The 18,829-nt window shown below is 55.0% G+C and overlaps 6 protein-coding genes across 6 annotated transcripts; 3 read left to right on the top strand and 3 right to left on the bottom strand.

The window, feature by feature from the left end:
- Positions 1–846: 846 nt before the first annotated feature.
- Positions 847–2,598, bottom strand: GLE1 (Nuclear pore complex nucleoporin component; the record flags this gene model as incomplete). Its single annotated transcript, XM_056205582.1, has 1 exon — positions 847–2,598. The coding sequence occupies one exon, from the start codon at positions 2,596–2,598 to the stop codon at positions 847–849; it is 1,752 nt and encodes a 583-aa protein (XP_056061557.1).
- Positions 2,599–4,013: 1,415 nt separating this feature from the next.
- On the top strand, positions 4,014–6,606 carry MVES1_000725 (uncharacterized protein; the record flags this gene model as incomplete). Its single annotated transcript, XM_056205581.1, has 5 exons — positions 4,014–4,495; positions 4,574–5,942; positions 5,972–6,035; positions 6,064–6,382; positions 6,603–6,606. The coding sequence occupies 5 exons, from the start codon at positions 4,014–4,016 to the stop codon at positions 6,604–6,606; spliced, it is 2,238 nt and encodes a 745-aa protein (XP_056061556.1).
- Positions 6,607–6,737: 131 nt separating this feature from the next.
- On the top strand, positions 6,738–10,865 carry MVES1_000724 (ABC-type xenobiotic transporter; the record flags this gene model as incomplete). The annotated part of the gene is made up of 1 exon (XM_056205580.1): positions 6,738–10,865. One exon carries the CDS (start codon positions 6,738–6,740, stop codon positions 10,863–10,865), a length of 4,128 nt encoding a protein of 1,375 aa, XP_056061555.1.
- Positions 10,866–11,057: 192 nt separating this feature from the next.
- Positions 11,058–12,125, bottom strand: NUP49 (glutathionyl-hydroquinone reductase; the record flags this gene model as incomplete). The annotated part of the gene is made up of 1 exon (XM_056205579.1): positions 11,058–12,125. One exon carries the CDS (start codon positions 12,123–12,125, stop codon positions 11,058–11,060), a length of 1,068 nt encoding a protein of 355 aa, XP_056061554.1.
- Positions 12,126–12,210: 85 nt separating this feature from the next.
- On the top strand, positions 12,211–13,466 carry RMT2 (type IV protein arginine methyltransferase; the record flags this gene model as incomplete). The annotated part of the gene is made up of 2 exons (XM_056205578.1): positions 12,211–13,144; positions 13,276–13,466. 2 exons carry the CDS (start codon positions 12,211–12,213, stop codon positions 13,464–13,466), a joined length of 1,125 nt encoding a protein of 374 aa, XP_056061553.1.
- Positions 13,467–13,545: 79 nt separating this feature from the next.
- GCN2 (non-specific serine/threonine protein kinase) lies at positions 13,546–18,573 on the bottom strand (the record flags this gene model as incomplete). The annotated part of the gene is made up of 3 exons (XM_056205577.1): positions 13,546–17,478; positions 17,527–17,753; positions 17,781–18,573. The coding sequence occupies 3 exons, from the start codon at positions 18,571–18,573 to the stop codon at positions 13,546–13,548; spliced, it is 4,953 nt and encodes a 1,650-aa protein (XP_056061552.1).
- Between the last annotated feature and the right edge of the window lie 256 nt (positions 18,574–18,829).

The following is an 18,829-nucleotide window of genomic DNA, read 5'->3' as shown; positions in this document are numbered from 1 at the left end:
GTTTATTCTTAAGCAGCGAGCAGAAACTTGTGCGTACAGCCCCCCCTGCGGAGCCACGCGCAGCGCCCCTGCCCGACCAGCGTTCCGTGCAAGCGATGCAATCGGCGGCGCACCCTGTTCAGCGGACTGAGCAAGCACAAGATAGCGTGCCTGTGCGAGGGAAGCGACATAGCTGGCTGCACCTATTCCGACCTCCCTTCCGTTACGCGAAAGCAAATCGGTCTCCTTTGCGTTTCTCTTCTGCTTCAGCAAATGCCGTCAACGCGCCGCCGAGTGTATTCCCAGGGGAAGAATTTGCTCAAACATCACTACCCGTCTCCATGTCCATTCCCAGGCATGCCGTGCCCACAGAGTCGTTTGTTCCACGGCATAGTTTGAATGTATCGCGCAGAGTCCCTGTACAGGCGACGCTGCCAAAGCCTATGCCTCCTGCAGCAGCGGTGCCGTTGTCAATGATACCAGCGCCACCTGTATCTTTGTCTGTACCAGCTGCAGCCCACCGCGTATCCATACCGCAACGCACAAGCCTCGATACGTACGGCGGCGCGTCGAATCGGACGCTTCCACCGCCGCGAGCGGCGCCTGTGGAAGCACTGCCGCCACTTCCATTGAGAAAGACGAATAGGCCGCACTCCATGTACATTGCGTCTTTACCGCAAAATCCGCAGCGCCCGCAGCGCTTTAGCGGGTCCTTTACCGCGCCGCTGGACGGTCCCACACGCTCGTTTTCCAACCCTGCATCGCGCTCTGCATGTCCGACGCAGCAAGCCGCCGCCTATGTAGACCGCCAAAGCGAACAGGATGCTTTTGGCATCGCCGTATAGTATATACCATGTATGATACAAGCTACGAATCCATGCACAGTCCTCCAGACGCATATTCGTCGAGATTCCCACGTTGCTCCCACGATTCGAGTATAAGTCGCAGGCGCACACTGGCCGCCTTGATTGCATTCCGCTGACTCACCTCCTCCTTTTCTGTTACCGGCGCGAGTTTCTGCTGCTGAATTCCCGCATGAAAAAGCATAGCAAGCAGTTTCCGCGCTTGTGTGCCGAACCGCTGCAGATATGCCGGCCCTGCCACTTCGAGGAATGTGGACCAGAGTGCAGGGAGTAAGGGCTGCTGTGTAATGGGCGGTGTTGTGCACCGCACGCTCCACGTCCAAAGTCTGTCGGGACGGAACGGTGCACACAGATGCTTTGCAAGCGCGGGCAAATTCGCACCGACGGAAATCGTTTCTGCAACAGAGACAAGCGACGACTGGAGGCAAGCAAAGTAGAGTGCGGCGATTCCAGTCATCCGCGTAGCGTACATGTGCACTGTTTCTTCGCCATCCACCTTGAGCCCGAGAGTCTTGCGGTACGCTGCCTCATCCACTCCAGCCTTGCGCTCCGGGACATAGGCAAGGACAAACGGGCACTTCTTCACTAGGCGCGCCATAAGCACTTCGCCGAGTGTGTCGTGCCCAAGAAGCATAAGGCCCAATGCGGTGCGAGCCAAAGGAAATGCAGTCTCCTGCCGCGCTGCGACTTCCTGCTCTGCCTGTCGAATCAAGCTCTTTGCGAGGTGGTTCAGCATCCAATAGTACAGCACCGTACTTGCGTGCTTGTCCGGCACACTGCGCGCCTGCGTCAGTATCGCCGCAACTTCGGTAGTGACCCGCTGGATCTGTTGGCGCTCGTTGGTCAGCTGTCCTATCTTGGGAGTGATGGCGCGCTTTGCGGCAAAGCATTGTTTCCGCCAATCGGCGTTTGCCTTGACTTGGGGTAGGATATCTTGTTTTACATAGCGCATACGTTCTTGCCAGTGCGCATATTCACGCGCAGCTTGCGGCCAAACATGCTCACCACCGCGCATAGTATTGAAAACCTCTTCGGCCTTGTCCTGCTCCGCACGGGCGCGTTGCGCTGCAGCTTCCGCAGCCTTGCGCTCCTCTGCAGCCTTCTTTTCCTCGGCAATGCGCGCCATTTCTAGCTCGCGTGCCTTTTTTGCATCTGCTTTCGCCTGCTCCTGCCGCTTGCGTGCTGCAGCAAGCTGCTCGGCTTCGTGCTCGGCTCGCGTCTCCGCGTCGCGGACCGCCTTCTCGATCCCTTCCCAAAGGTCCGCATTGCGCCTCTCAAACGCAGCGCGCTCTTTCTGCTCGGTTTCCTTGTGCTGCATTTGGAAATGGGAAAGCATGTTTGCTATTTCATGCATGTCGCTGTCCACGGCAGGTGTCAACTCGCGTCCGGGCGTCATGCTGCGCCGTACACTGCTGTTTTGTTTGGCGGCAGGTCGCCATGCACGTCGCCGGCAATCTTGCTCCCAGCGGTCCCACGGATCTAGCTCGTTCGCTAGCCGTATGGCACCCAAATCGGGTGGAAGTGTATTATCTGATTCACTGTCAGACGTGAGATCTTGCTCGCTTGTATCCCACCGCAGTCGTCTTCGGCTCGCCGAGCGCCATGGGACAGGTGCAGACGACGAAGGCTCCTCATCTGACGACGATTCATACACGTACCGCCCTGTTGGCCGCTGGCGCTGCGCAACAGCTGCCGTGCGCGGAGCGGCAGAGTCGAGCGCACCGCTATGCCCGGCCCCGCACGTCGAAAGCGCCATCGCGTCGTTGTGGCTGGTCTACCAGCCTGCCCGATCTCCCGATACATGCGCCGTCGTATGCCCGATCGCGAACGTAGCCGTGCGTATGACGGCGCCAGCTGGGTACGAGACGCTGCGCTTGGCGCAGGCGAGTACGATTGCGCTACCATTAATGATTGCGCACCAATGTGGCCAGGCGTTTCGGTGGCGCAAAGTGGCGATCTTGGACCCCCACGGCCCCATGCGGCTTGAATGGTCCTTGTGTCTTCGCGACCGCGTCGTTTTCCTCGTACACGACCAGGAAGCGGGGTGCCTGTACTATCGGACTCTTGCTGGGCCCAAAGCAGAGTCTCATAAAACTTTTACAGCGTCTTGGCTGCGTGATTATCTGAACTTGGACAAGCCAACGTCGGTATGGTACCAAGGTTGGTGTAAACGCGATCCCATTTTTGCAAAGCATGCCAAACGGTTTGCTGGCGCAAATATCTTGCGCCAAGATCCATGGGAGTGTATGTGTGCATTTATATGCAGCTCAAACAATAATATACCCCGCATTAGCCAGATGGTGCACAAATTGTGCGCGCACTTCTCGAGCCCCATACTGGACTATACCTACCCCAAAGGCACGCGACTGTGTCATTCCTTGGATTTGAATGAACTGTGGAAAGAGGAAGCCGATGCACCTACATTGACCTACCATCCTTTCCCACACCCAACGCGGCTTGCCGAGCGTGATGTAGAGTCGCGGCTCCGGGCACTTGGTTTTGGGTACAGGGCCAAGTACCTCGCCAACACAGCGCAGGCGCTCTGCGATCAGGCACGTCTGCAAATCGGCAAACCTGCGAGTGATGAAGAGGTAAATGTTGGTGTGTACAACTACTTGGAGCAGTTGCGCGCGCTGCCGTACTATGAAGCGCGCGAAAAACTCTTGCAGCTCTCTGGAATTGGACCGAAAGTCGCAGAGTACGTTCTCCATCCACTTACTCCAGCTGCATTCTGCTCATGTCGTTGGACCAGCCGTCCAGCATACCCGTGGACCGCCACGTGTTTCAGTTTGCGGAGCGATGGTACCATATACGCTCGAAGCGGTACGAGGAGGTAGCCGATAAGTTGCGCTTCATTTGGGGCGAAAACGCAGGATGGGCACACTCGGTACGTCGCGCAATTGCTCACTGTAGGTGTTGTTCTATGCGGATCTTCCTTCGTTTGCCAACTATATGCCTGCAGGAAAAGTCGACAGCGGGGCGAAACAGCCTACCGACGCGCAAGAAACGGCATATTTCCCGCATCACGGATTGCCCGTGATGAGCCGCATTAAACAAGAGCCGGATACGGATCCTGCGCTGCATGCATCCCCTACTAAACGGTCGCGCACGTCGTGAAGCATGCCATACATAGTCACATGACCTCCACGCCGAGTGTTGGTCTCGCCCATCATGGAGGCGATGCGCAACCGACTGCTCGCGCAGCAGCTCGGAACTAGCGCGCCGACGCAGACGCCTGTAACTAGCAATGATACGCGTACGCCGCAAACTCCGTGCTCGCCACAGACTCCACAGACCCCGGCGTCGCAGCATGCGCGCCCTTTTGTACAGCCATGGCGAACTGAGCCTCGTGTGCGGATGATGCCAATGAGCCCAAGCTCCCCTGCGTCTGAGCGACCTGCTGGGTTTGGCACACCGACTAGGATGCGTGCAATGCGGACAAATATTTCTTTGCTCCAGTCGCCATGCCCACGTACACCGGATCGCTTACCCAGAACGCCGAACCGCGGATCGCCGCGCAAGGGCGACCCTAGTACACCGTTTGAACGCACGCGCATATCGCAGGCAGAGCGCGATAAGAAGCTTCTTGCTATGCTCCAAGGGCTGGTAACGACATTGGGCGACGTGGATATGCGCAAGGCGCGTGTGGATGGGTTGCAGTGCCTTCTCCTTCCACACCAAGTTCAAGGCGTGGAATGGATGCAAAGACGCGAACAAAGCACAAATAAAAGCGGAATCCTTGCTGACGACATGGGTCTTGGAAAAACAGTGCAAATGCTAGCACTCATTATGCAGCATCGCTCGTTGGCAAATCTCGGTGAGCGCCCAAGCAAAGTGTCAAAAGCAGACGATGCCGACGCACTCCTCGAGCAGCGGGAGTCCGAAGTGTATGCAAGCAAGCCGAAAACGACTTTGATCGTCGCGCCGCTTGCCGTGGTTGAGCAATGGAAACGAGAGGCGCACGAGAAAACCGGTCGTGCATTGCGTGTCTATGTTCATCACGGTGCTGGCCGAGCCACGGCGCCCAACTGCCTCCAAGAGGTCGATGTTGTAGTGACGACCTATGCAACTGCGGCAAACGAGTACGCCGCTTATGTTGCGTCGAAGCAAGGCATACAGAAGCAGGGCACCCAAGACAAACCCATTCAAGTTGGCGCGGACGATACATCGAGTGATTCTGACCTTTCCTTCTCTTTTCCAATCAAAAAAGCCGTGCGTAGTTACCCCCTATACCAAGTGAAATGGCTCCGCGTTGTGCTGGATGAGGCGCAGAATATCAAGAATTACCGCGCCAAAAGCAGTCAGGCATGCTTCGAGCTCTCGCTGAATGCCGCAGCGCGGTGGTGCCTCACCGGGACACCGCTACAGAACAATGTGCTTGAGCTGTTTAGCCTTATCCACTTTCTGCGGCTGAGTCCTTTCGACGACTTGTCGCATTTTCGTGCCCAGATCGACGAGCCGCTGAAGAGTACGAACAACGCGAGCACCGAGCGCGGGATGAAACGGCTTTGTGTGGTGCTGCAGACTGTGATGCTGCGCCGCACAAAAGATGTCAAGTACAAAGGCGAAAGACTGTTAAACTTGCCCACTCGCACAGTCAAGATCATTTCTCCCGAATTTCAAACCGACGACGAGCGCGACTTTTACCGCGACTTGGAGTTGCGCATGGCCAAGCACTTACAGGAGCAGCAAGGGAAGCAAGGAGCAAACTACATGGGTGTGCTAGTGATGCTATTACGACTCCGGCAAGCTTGTAATCACCCAGCATTACTCACCGGGACACCGGAAAGCGAGCCGCGCTCCAGCGATGATAAGCTTGGCGAGCCGCGCATTATGCAGCAAGAAGTAACAGACGATGACGAGCTTGCCGATCTATTGCAAAACTTGTCCGTTGCATCGCGGCACTGTATGCGATGTCAAGTGGCCATGAAAGCAAACGAGGAGAAGACGGTGTGTGCACAGTGCGAAGCGCAAGCCCAGAAAGAAGCAAGGCACGGTATTTCCTGGAAAAGCATGCCTTCTACAAAACTCGCCAAGATCCTCGCGTTGCTAACAGAGATTCGGAGCGCCAAAGGGGATAAAGCGATTGTGTTTAGCCAGGTTTGTGCTTAACGTGCGCTCACACATAGTTTACCTCTTTTTTGGATTTGATCGAGCCGAATCTGCGGTTCCATGGTTTTAATTTTGTGCGATGTACGCTGCGCCGATGGCTGACACACAGACGATGGAAAAATGAGCCGTACCGCGCGCGAAGATGCACTAGACGCAATACGATCAAGGGATGAGGTCACTATAATTCTCATCTCTTTCAAGGCTGGCAGCACAGGGCTAAACCTGACGTGCTGCAATCATGTGATTCTCTGCGACTTATGGTGGAACCCACAAATCGAGGAACAAGCGTTCGATCGCGCGCACAGACTTGGGCAAAAAAAACAAGTATACGTTTATAAACTCTCCATTGCCGGTACGGTAGAAGAGCGGATCCTGGACCTTCAGGAAAAGAAGCGTGCACTGGCCAAGGCCGCGCTGGAAGGAAGCAGGTGCGTCTACGAACACACACTTACAATACAGGCCATCGTATCGTATGTGGATGCAACAATAAACTAACGTACAGAACCAAACAAGCTCGATTTGTCTGAGCTGCAGTACTTGTTTGGCGTTGGGCCAAGCGTTTGACCCTCACGCCGCGAACGAATGCATCAGCTGATTTTGACCGTGTTCCACGCGCCGATTTTTTTTTGGCGCGAACGACTCGCTTAGCTAAGTCTATTTAGATTTAAATTGAGCGTCACGCCACACTAATTTTCCGTGATCTACAAATCGAGGCACACTGGGCGACCTGTGATACCGCAGTGCAGAATGAGTGACGACGTGCGAAAGGGATTACCTCTTTCCATGCAGCAGCTGGAAGCGCCGTTCCGCGAACCGTTGCTAATTAAGCACCGTTCGCGACTCCCCGGCGTACTATACCTTTTGTCCTTTGCAAAGCCGATGCCGAACCTGTTCCGCTCGCCCCTTCAGTTCATGCGCCATCCGTATACGTTATATACAGCTGGTCTCGTGTTTGCACTTACCTCTGGCGGATCTATATGTGGTATCGATCTGCTGTACGGCTATTGGACGCAAAACGCAACAGGGGGCCTGAAACCAGAGGGCGAACTGTACGACTATAACAATATGCTTGCGTGGGTCAGTGTCGTCGTCGGTGTATACGCTTTCATATCATCGACTGGGTTCCTCATTTGCCTGTCCATCGCCGCGCACGATCTGTGCCACGAGCTGCGCAAGGAATACTTTGCAGCAGCGGTCGTCCAAGACCCCGCCTACTTTGAAAAACACGGCCCCGGCGAGATTGCTTCGCGTGCGAACCGTGAAGTCACGCAGATTCGCGCTGCTTTTGGTGAAAAGATGGGTTTCTTTTTGAATGCGGTCGGCACGCTCATTGCCAGTTTCATCATGGCCTTCTCCCGTGCCGACCTTATTGCAGGTGTGCTTTTTGCCGTCTTTGTTTTTGCTACCCTGGCAGCGTTTTTGTTGGGAATTTTGTCCGAATATGCGACTTCGAGCGCGCTGGATGTGGACAGCCGCTTGTCCACGTTTGTGGAGCAAGTCCTTGCGTCCGTACGCGTGGTGCACAGTTTCGAAATTGGCCGTCGCCTGGTGGACCGTATGGAGGTTTTGTACATCCAGCCTCTTGCACGCTTTGCGCATGTACGGTCGATTTTAAAAGGCGCTAACATGTCTGTAATGTACTTTGTCATTTGCGCGCTCTACTCGGTCGCCTTCTGGTGGAGCTCGATCAAAATTGCGAAGGGGCAGGAGCAAATGCAAGACGCCATCACTGCATTCTTTAATTACTTGAGCTCTCTGTTCTGTATGGCGATGGTTGTGCCGCAACTGCAAAGCATTTTGGAAAATGCTACCGCCATCCGCAAGATGCGCGCGGCGATTGAACGCGAACCGCGCGTCGATATTCGCGCCACGAGCGGCAAAATTCTCGGCGTGCCTGAAAAAGAGAATGTTGCAGGTACCCAGCTGGATACGTATACACCGAACTTTGCACTGGATTGCATCACATTTGCATACCCCGCCCGTCCGTGCTACGCGAGTTTGAACGATGTGTCCATTTGCTTTCCTGCAGGCAAAGTCACTGCACTTGTTGGACCGTCAGGGAGTGGCAAGTCGACCATCACATCCTTGCTTTTGCGCGAATACGACCCCGAGACGTCGAATTTGCCGTACGGGGATAAGCCGGAGAAAAAGCCCGAAAATGAAAAGGCGCTGCAAAGGGAAGGCACCATAGATACACAAACCTCTGTCTCGTTCGAAAAAGAACCGGTGCGTGGCCGTGGGCGTGTATTGTTTGGCGGTGTTGACGTGCGCGATTTGAATTTGCGCTGGATGCGATCGCAGATTGCCGTAGTGCGCCAAAATCCGCAGCTGTTTAGCGGTACCGTGGTCGAGAACGTTGCTATGGGCTTGCCAGAGATTCAGTATGGCGACAAGCGCCTCGGAGACCCTGAAATCAGGGAGCGGTGCCAAATCGCGCTGGAGAAGGCACAAGCGTGGTCTTTTGTAAAAAAATTGCCCAACGGCATGGACACATACTTTGCCGGAGGCCGCGCTGTCCACCTCTCTGGAGGCCAGCGCCAACGTATTGCGATTGCACGCGCCCTTATTCGCGAGCCGCTTATTCTGTGCTTGGACGAGGCTACTTCTGCGCTTGACACACGCACGGAAGAGCGCATTAAACGCATGCTACAGCAAGAGCAGGAGGAGCGCGGCATGACGATTATCGTCGTTGCTCACCGTCTCTCCACAATCCAGCACGCGGATCAGATCGTCACCCTGAAGCAGGGGCACGTCATGGAGTCCGGAACGCACCAAGAACTAATGCGAAACAAACCACACGGTGTATATTACACCATGGTGATGCACAACCGCGCTGCATCTGGATTGCCCATGTCCGAGGAGCCGCTGGATGCGCCGGACATGCTGTCCACGCATGACACGGCCAGCTCCTGGCAGCCTCCTACGCTTGCATCTAGGCCTCAGCCGGCGGATAGCGTAGGCGCGCCCCGCCCACAAACGCACAACTATGCTTTCACCGAAGCAGTGAGCCGCAGTGCTAATGTGATAGGCCCCAGTTGGGAGGCCGCTGATCGACGCGATGTAAAAGGTCATGCGCCAGAGCCGCCTGAAAAAGAAGCGGACTCGCTGGACGAAAAAGACCTTGAGGCCGAACCTGGCCGCAGACCCAAGCGCAAGTGGCTAAAACTGCCTGCAATTTTCAACATCATGTTGCCGCAAATAAACCTGTTTTTTCTCGGCTTCATATTTAGCTTGTGCCTTGCAGCCTCGATTCCTATCATGGGATGGCTTTCCGGGTACGCTATCGACGCGCTAGGTATCCAAAACGACAATGCGCGCTTGCGCTCCGAGTCGGACAAGTGGGCTATGTGGTACATTATTATCGGAGCTATCGACCTAGTTGTTGCGCTTTTCGGCGCCTACTTCTTGGAGCTTGGCTCGGAGTACATGATGAACCGCATCAAGGTTCTTTCGCTCAATTCCTTGCTGAGGCAAGAAGTGGCATTTTTTGATAAAAAAGAGCATTCCAGCGGCTCACTTGCCTCTGCGCTGTTCAATCATGCCGCACACATTGGTGAAGCGACTGGTCTTGTTGCTGTTCAGCTCATCATGTCGCTTGGCAACTTGCTTGGCGCTGTCATCATGTCGATCGTCGTCGGCTGGAAGCTAGCGTTGGTCGTGGTTCCGGGTTTGATTTCCATGATTGCGGTTTCTTTTTACAATGTGATTTTAATGGAAAACTACGAAGCAGTAGTTCAAGCGCCGGTAGACGGCACTGCTGCGTACATTGCCGAAGTTGTCGACGCGATCGGTACTGTGATTACTTTGGGCCGCGAAGCCGATGCAGTGGAGCACATGAAAAGAGAAAGTGGACTGCGCCGCTCTTATATTCCATCGTTGGCATTGGGTAGCCTTGCGTTTGCCTACACGCAGTTCACACTGTACGGCACTTCGGGGCTAATGATGTACTGGGGCGTGACGCTGCTTCGCAAGAATAGCATCTCTGCGTTCAATATGTTTGCCGTGTTTGAGGGCATGTTTATTGCTATCTTCTCTTCCATGCGACTCGCTACATTTATGCCGGACATTGCGCGCGCGCGCTATGCGGCAAGAGTCGTGCAAGGCTGGTGGGATCGCAAGCCGCGCGTTCCAGAAATGGTGCCGAGCAAGGACGAGATGTGGCCGCCAACAGGACCGCGTGATATTCAGTTGCATCATGTCGAGTTTCGGTATCCACAGCGCCCTGATACTGCTGTTTTACGCAATGTATGCCTTACAGTCCGCGAGAATCAAACAGTGGCGTTTTGCGGGACGTCAGGGAGCGGAAAGTCGTCCATTCTTGGGCTTTTGGAGCGCTTCTACGAACCCACACGCGGTACCATCACCTACGGCGGAATTGATCTTCGCAGCATCCCAATGGAAGCATGGCGTGCGGAAATGGCCTACGTTTCCCAAGATCCTGTGTTGTACGAAGGCACACTTCGGTGGAATCTACTCCTTGGTGCCGTGCATCCCGAGCAAGTCACGGAGCAAGACATCGAGACGGCGTGTCGCGAAGCATGTGTATGGGACTTTGCCATGGCACTTCCAGAAGGGCTCGACACCATGATTGGCCTCAAAGGGTCCTCACTCAGCGGCGGCCAACGGCAACGTTTGTGCATTGCCCGTGCGCTCCTTCGGCGCCCCAAGATTCTTTTGCTTGACGAGGCGACTTCTGCGCTGGATGCAGAATCCGAGGTACTTGTCCAGCGTGCGCTCGACAATGCATGCCAAAGCTCAACCACAATTACGATTGCTCACCGTCTCTCCACGATCCGCAAAGCGGACGTGATTTGCGTCGTGGAAGAGGGTCGCATCGTCGAGACGGGCTCTCACGAGGAACTGCTACAAAAGCGCGGTCGCTACTTTGACTTGGTCGAAGCACAATTGTGAGCAGCTATGGACCTTGGGCTGCAGATGCTTTCGGTGCAAACGGATCTCTGACCGAGTGAAAACGTGCTTGATACCATTTCACGTAGTCCTTCTTCAGCGTGTCGATCTCGGCGTGGAGTGTTGCGATCTGCTCAGCGAGCGCCATGAACGAGGCGTTTTGGTCGTTAATAATTTCCGCAATGACTGTAGTGATTAGATACAAACATAAGACATACCTTGGGGCGCGAATTGTTCGCGCTGTTCGAGCGAGAGCAAATGCCGCTCGATCTGTTCCATGGTGACGCGGTATCGTTGAATACGAACGACAAAATCGTCCGCTGCGCCCTCGTAAAATTGGCGCAGCCAGTCGACAAAGCTTGCGCCATCGCTCAGCCGGTCTTTGGCATTCGTCGCGATCTGGTACAGGTGCACATTATCGTCGCGATCTTTGCCCACCGACGTCGCGATGGATTGGACACGCATGGTATCGGCCTCTAACGAGGCAGAAAGCGCTTCTTGCATCGATCGAAAATCTTGAATACCGGCCATGAGGTGACGCATGTCGGTGCTTTGGTCGCGCGCGTGCAGCTCATTCTTTATCTGGACTTGGCCGGTAATAAATTTTTCCATCTCTTCCAACACCTTTTGCTGCGGCTCGGGCAGCTCATTAAACCTTTCGCGCTGGTAAAAATTGCTTTGCATCAAAGGCGATGCATGCGCTACGGGCTGTGCATTAAAAGGGAGTGTAGAGGTGCCGAAAGGTTTCGGTTGCGCGCCGAACAATCCGCCGGTGGCCGGCTGGGTATTGGTAGCCAAATTCCCTGTGTTGCTGGGCTGCGCACTACTGCCAAAGAGTCCACCCGTTGGAGCGGACGTCTGTGTAGCGCCAAAGAAGCCTGTGCCTGCTTGGGCCGGCTGTTGTGCTTGCTGTGAGTTGCCAAAGAGTCCGCCTGCGGTTGTGCCGGGCGGTTGTGCTGGCTGTGATGCGCCGAAAAAGCTCGTGTTGGCAGGCGGCTGCTGCGCCTGCATACCAAATAAGCCACCTGCAGGTTTTTGTGGCTGCGGCGCATTACTCTGAGCGCCAAACAAGCCTGTCCCGGACGTCGGTGCTCCTGCAGTGCTGCTAAACAGGCCGCCTGGCTTCTGCTCCGCGGCCGACGGCGCAGTCGTACCGCCAAATGAAAAAGCGGGCTTAGGAGCAGCAGGCTGTGCTGGAAAGGACGAAGATCGAGGGAAGCCAGTGGCCGTTGCTGCACTACTGGATGCGCCAAAAAGTGACATGGCCTCGTTTGTCCAAGCGACGAGCCAACGCGCCGCCAGGTCCGAGCACGTGGCACGTGTTATTTCTTTTTTCTTGTCAGGGACCATGGCGCAAAGCCTGTCGAAAGTACGGCAAGATCGCAATTACGCGCTGTTGCGTGCCGCAGAGGTCGGCGATATAGAGCAGTGCAAGTTGCTTTTTTATCCTGATCATGCGCCTCCTGCGTCAGAAGATAATTGGGACGGCTCCGCGGATGTTTGGTTTGCGGACGAGCTTCTCGGTTGGGACGCATTGCATTATGCGGCGGATCAAGGACATGCCGACATCATCAAGCTGCTATTAAAGCACGGTGCTTTGTGGAATGCTGTGGATAAGCTGGGGTTTACAGCTGCGGAAGTTGCGTGGTCGAAAAATGCGACGAAATGTTACGCACTGCTATTCGAAGAAGGCGTGCGCAAATCGTTCCTGACCGACTTGCTTATGCGCAAAGCGCAATTGCACGCATCTGTGCCTATGAATGCACAGGACTCGACGCATCAAGAGGCGCATTTCGACGGCGCGTCGCTCACGTTGGTCCCAGGGACGCAAAATGAAGTCGCCGCAGACAATCCGCAGTTTCTCCAAAGCAAACTCTTTTTTGAGCAAGACGAGCGCGGAGAATGGCGGTGCATGGATGTGGACAAGAATGTGGTTATGGCTGAATGGGAGAGTGACATCATGCAGGCGTCGGCGGAAGCGCTGTGCGAAGCTCAGAAGCCAGCATTTTCCGTACTCAATGTGGGATTCGGTCTGGGCATTATTGACCAAGCCATCCAACGGCACAATCCAGGGAGACATGTCATTATTGAACCACATCCAGACGTGCTTGCATTTATCAAAGCGCAAGGCTGGGATCTGCTGCCCAACGTGGAGATCTTACCGGGCAGGTGGGAAGACTATCTTCTGCCAACGAAGGACAGCGACGGCGAAGATGTGTACCCGCCGTACATTGGCGAATTTGACGCTGTGTATTTCGATACCTACTCGCAGGACTACCAAGGTGCGTTTAACATGTCTTACCGTTGATTTGCGCAAATTTTTCGAGTGTGTGCCGAATATACTCAATGGTCCGAGCGCGCGCTTCTCCTTTTGTACGTTTCTTTTTGCTGACAATCGTTCACGGCCTTGCAGCCACGAATCCATTCTTTTACCAAGTGTTCACACGCGTGAGTGAGCTTGATTTGCGCGATATTGGACTGGTGACATCGTGGAAGACGCTATACCCAACGGTGGAGGAAGCGAGTTGGCAAGGCGTGAAGCGCAAGTACTGGAGCCTTGATCAATACTACCTTCCCATTTCGCACATGCAACACGTAGGATAATGTCATGCTATGTTGCACTCATAGTGCATCCTTACTTTATGCACGTTTCCCTTGCCGGCGGAAGATGTGTCGTTACGCTTCAGCCTGACAAGAGGAGACGGCCATCTCTAATAGAATACAATAAAACACGCGCTTGGGAAACACTTCCGCCCATGGATGCTTCTCGCGTTGCATTCGTGCCGCCATTCGTGCCGTGTACATTGTTTGCACTCGAGAACTCCTCCGACTTCACCGCGCATATTTCGTCGCGCAACGTGCGCATATATTCTCGTTCGTCCGCAGTGGCATTGATCTCGCCCAAGAACGCACGGAATGTGTCGTCCGGCGCTGTGGCCAGTGCAGCAAAGTGTGCAAACGTCGAGCCGGCAAGGTCAACAGCAAACAAAGGCACACTGCCGCTCAGCATTGTCTCTGCAAACCGTCCAGCTTCAGACGCAGCCTTTTCGGCAAGCGCATGCCATGCGGCAGGCTTCAAGCGCCGATCGTTTGGCTTGTCGCGCCGAGACCGCTCCGAACGTGGCGGCAGTGAGACGTGGACATCCGCCGCAGGAATACCACGAAACTGCATTGGGGCTGCCGACGGCACTGCACCTTTCGAAGCTGCTGTCGGTGCTTTGGTATGCAACTCTGCCACACCAGAGCGACCATAGGCGGTGTGCGCAATATGATGATCAATCCGACGCTGCCGCGCAATGCGATCCTGTAAAAATGAGAAAAGCTCTTCCTTGGATACTTCGTGCTCGGTCCGTGGAATTACCTCGCGCACTTTGAGCACCCGTGAATGAGAGCGGAGCAGGACAAGGAAGAGGATACCTTCTGCGCGGCACATGCTCGATGTAATCTCCAGCGACTCGCCCGCACTGTGCTCATACTGAATATCTGCGCTCACCCCATTCGCCCAAAGCTGTGTGCACAGCTGGATACGTGCATCCAACAAGCCAGGGCCGCTCGCGGCAAGGTAACACTCGCATCGACGCGGTGTCCACGGCCCAAGCGTGCGCTCTTCTTCCGGACGGCTCATGAAACGCGGCACAGCCATTTGCTGGTGCTTGGCGAGAGCCGCGACAATCTTCCCGACGGCAATCTGGACGCCTGCTGCATGCGGCGTCGGGCCGCTGGTGCCGAGTGCATCTGGGTAGGCAAACTGCTTCAACAGAGCGTCGTAACGGCCGCCAACGGCAAGCACTTCGCGGTGTTTGTTGACGTAGCGCACCACAGCAAACACAGTCCCTTGTTTGTACCGATCGTAGTGGGACGATAGACATGGAACGATTGTCAGCGTGCGGCGCACGCCGAAAAACCTAGCGAGACGGCTAATGCTGCGGAGCCACGCAATCGGTGCTGCCGCTTCTTTGCGCTCCTGAGCCGTGAGCATTCCCATCAACTGCTGCGAAACCGTGTCTGGATCGCCGCGCAGGTTGAATGCATCCAACTCTTCTTGCTGTGCGGTGCTAAGGCCAAGTTGTTGGAGCTGCTGCCGCACTTGCGCTTCTGTACCTTTGGACAGTAGGCCCGGCAAGACGCTCAGTATCCCTGCTCGAAAACGCTTGGGAAACCTGCACAAGAGTAGCTGCAACAAAGACTCGTGCCCCAATTGGATCTCCCACAACTCGCCCTCAAGGCCGGGAATCTCGAGCAAGTCGTCCAGTACACCGAGCAACTCAGCTTCCGCTACGGGATCCGCATCCGGTGATACGATATCAAAGCTTGCCGCAAGTACAGCCCTTGGCTGGCCGCCGGCAAGCAGGCTTTCACGGTACACGTCGGCGATGTCAAAGCGCTTTATACGCAGATGTCCACTCCGCGCACAAATGCGCGCAAAAGGAACGGTCAAGTCAAATGGAAGGAACACTGCATTCCCCGTCTTGTCCAACAACTTGACCACATTTGCCTCTTGGGCATAAATATCGTTGGGTGGAAACAAGAGTGGCGGTCGCATCGGCACTGCGCCACGTTTCTGGAATACGCCACGCAAATACTGCGTAACCACGTCGACCAAAACGTCGTCTTCTTCGCTTTGTGAGCCAGTGTCGAACGTATAGTCGCGCAGCTCGTCGACCTGTGACTTGGAAAAAAGCGCATCAATGAGCTGGTGTCGTTGCGTACTTGCAGGGTTGGCTGCAAGTCGCAAAAGTTCCTCTACATACTCGTCTTGCATCTTTGGCGGCAAAAGTGGACTGCGCAGCATCGCCATGGGTGAGGGTCGTTTGGACGGATCGTGATCCAGCAATTGCCGAATGATTTCTGTTTGGGCAGGGTATTGTGCAGCATCCCAAGACCTAGGGAACTTTACGCTCGGAGAGCGCAAATCACGGAGCAGGTGATGCCGTTCCATTGTAGTGGTATAACACCGCTGGCTCGCAATCATTTCGAAAAAGATGATACCGAGGGAGAACATGTCAACCTTGAAATTGTACCGCGTAGCAGGCCCTTTTTCGCTTAGCACTTCTGGTGCAATATACGAGAATGTGCCAAGCCCCGACGTAAGTTCTTTATCGCCCATGGAGTCAAACATCGCAGAGTCGCGCATCCCAGCATCCATTGCATGGACATGGGTCGTGGCAAGGCCAAAGTCACCAACCTTGATGTCGGCGTTCGAGTACATGAGCACATTGCTCGGTTTCAAGTCGCGGTGAATAATGCCAAGGCTTGCAATGTGCGAGAGTGCCTCAAGCATTTGCCGAAAAATGTGCCAAGCCTCTTCCAAGCTAAGGCCCCTCTCGATTGCGTCGCTTAATGTCTGGTTTTCCACGTATTCCATTTGAATGTACAAAACGCGGGTCGTAGAGTAAGCTTGACTTTGGGCTGCGGCCGGTTCCAAGCTGCTTGGGCTGCTCAACGATGATACGCTATCCGAGTCGGGCATGGGCAGCGCTTTTCCCGCAGACTCCTCGTCATAAAAGCTGCCAAACTGCACAAAGTCCTCCAGATTGGACAGGGAGTCATCCTGGGACGCAGATAGGAAATCATCAAATCCAGTAGCGCCCATCTGATGCGGCATAATCCGGTCGAGCGCGCGAATAGCACTTGTATCCATTTGCTGGCTCGTCGTCATGGCCAGCTCAGAATTTGTTTCTGTCCCGGGCGCTGCAATACTATCAACATGTGTCTCTTCAATCCAGCAGGTCACATACCGAACAATATGAGGATGGTCGAGGCGCGATAGGGTCATGATTTCGCGCATTGTCCGCTCCTCTTCTGCAGCGGAGCTACTCAATCGAATTTTTTTCACAGCGTAAAAGCGCCCGTCGAGCTTGTTTCGCGACTTGACCACGACGCCAAACGCTCCTTTGCCGAGATACTCAACCTCTTCGAAGTCGCTAATGTACCGAGACACGGGCTGGTGAGTCAATGCCGCGGGATTACGCAGCTGCCAGAACGAGCCGATTTGCTCCGGCGGCGCATTAGCACGTTGGGAAATGCGCGGTTCAACGCGTGCGTTCGTGAGCGAGCGTATGGGCGTGGTGGGATCCGTTGTCGGCGTTCCTTGGAATGTCCACGCACCGTCCCATGTGAAAGCGCTAATATCATCTAGCAACAAGCGCAGCTCGGAGGCGTTTCCGCGTTTCAAGGGATCGCGATCCAGCATGCGCAGCAAAAAGGAACGTGCTTGCTGCGTCTCTGAAGACCGGATGGTGGCAAAAAGCGCTTCAGGGGACGAGTACCGCGCGACGACATCTTGTCCAAAGAGCAGCTCGCATGCACACCGTCCTGTGTCCCAAATATCCCGAGCTGCATTGTACACGAGTGGGTTGCTAATCGCTTCCGGGCAGCGCCATCCATCTGGCAGCGTATGCTCGGTGTATTCCATTGCGTTGAGTGCATTCGAGCGGTGAAGATCAAGTAGCTTCCGCCGGTATACAGCGCCAGTTAGCTTAGCTCGGTCCTTGTCGAGATATATGTTGGGAAGCGAAACGTTGCGGTGCACGAGATGGTGTTTGTGCAGCGCGGCAAGTGCGTCCAGCAGTGACAGTAAATGCGTGCGTACACTGGCCCATAAGAATGTGCGACACTGCATTAGGAGATGAGTGATCGGCCATGCTTGTCCAGACGCATGTACCAAGTACAACGCGGAAGAAGTGCGTGTAAAATCAAGCAATGGAATCAAGCTGGGGTCCTGTACTTTTTTTAACATCATCAGCTCCTCCTCCAGCTCTGCAAGCTTTTTTGCGCCAGCATTCCCAGCATAATACGCTGCGGTAATGGGTGTAATTTCGACAGACCACATAGACTCCTGCTCCATCGTACTGGATTCAGGCGTCGCTAGATAGATCCGTGCGAGTGGAACTGTGGTAAGTTGTTAGCGATACGTACGCTTCTCGAGCAGCGGTCCACGGTCGACGTGCGCAATGGGCGCGTTGTTTCCCAGCATTATATCGCTCAGCGCAATACGGTGCGTTTCAAATGCTTGCGCATCGGCGGTCCGCATTCTTCCCACGTCGCTATCGGTCATGGGCGCTGGAGACGGACCCAACTGCGCAGTCTTGCGCAAACGGCGCCTCTCCTGCTTCATCACCTCCATTTGACGCTGTGTTTCGAAAGCAATCATCCCAGCAAGCTCATCCGAGCGCTGCTGCTCAGCGGCGAAGCGTGCTTCCTGTTCTTGCTCGACGCGCCGTTCTTCGTCTGCTTGCTCGACATGTTCGCGATGTCGCATGCGCTCCTCCAGACTCAGTTTCGCCATTTCCGAGTCGTGGGTAGGCGCTGCGTTATTTGCACTGATGAACTCTTGAGCAATACTGACCAACTCCCAAATCATTTCCGAGCCCTGCAAGGTGCGCGCTTTTGCGCCCAAGGTCTCCCCGAGCTGTTTCAGCTGCTGTGCATCTACGCCGCGCGTCCGAGGATCATTCGAACGGATATAAATAGCAGGTTGTATATTGGGGTATGCGCGCGTAAGTGCGAAATGAGCGACGACAGCAACGCGCTTTTTTTCTGCATCGTCTTCTGGCCGTAGTATGACTTCGTACGTCTCGACCTGCGCGGCGCCGTGCCATGCCTTTGACGGCAAAATGCAAAAGTCATCGCCAAGGATACTGGCAATGGCCTCGCGCTCTGTGCTACGAACTTCGCTCAGCGCGTCCGCCGGCAGTTTCTTCGACGCCATGGTCGGGTTGAAAAAGACACGCGACGTAGATCCTCCACGTGGATGGTCCGTGCTCAGCATGCGGGCACGACGGTGGCGACGCCAATGTGCCTGCACCGCTTGTACGGGCACTAGGTGATGCAGTTCACATTGGTCGTTGTACCATTGAGCGTACCGCTCATCGCGCTCCGAGCGTCGACATGCTGGGCCAGGCCAGGCCAGGGCAGACCAAGCCACGTGGCATACCAACGGGCGTTGAACCCAGCCGCTGCAAGAT

This window comes from Malassezia vespertilionis, chromosome 1 (genome assembly GCF_029542925.1).
Source record: "Malassezia vespertilionis chromosome 1, complete sequence".
Lineage (NCBI taxonomy): Eukaryota > Fungi > Basidiomycota > Malasseziomycetes > Malasseziales > Malasseziaceae > Malassezia > Malassezia vespertilionis.
This window is presented reverse-complemented; position numbering and strand designations above follow the sequence as displayed.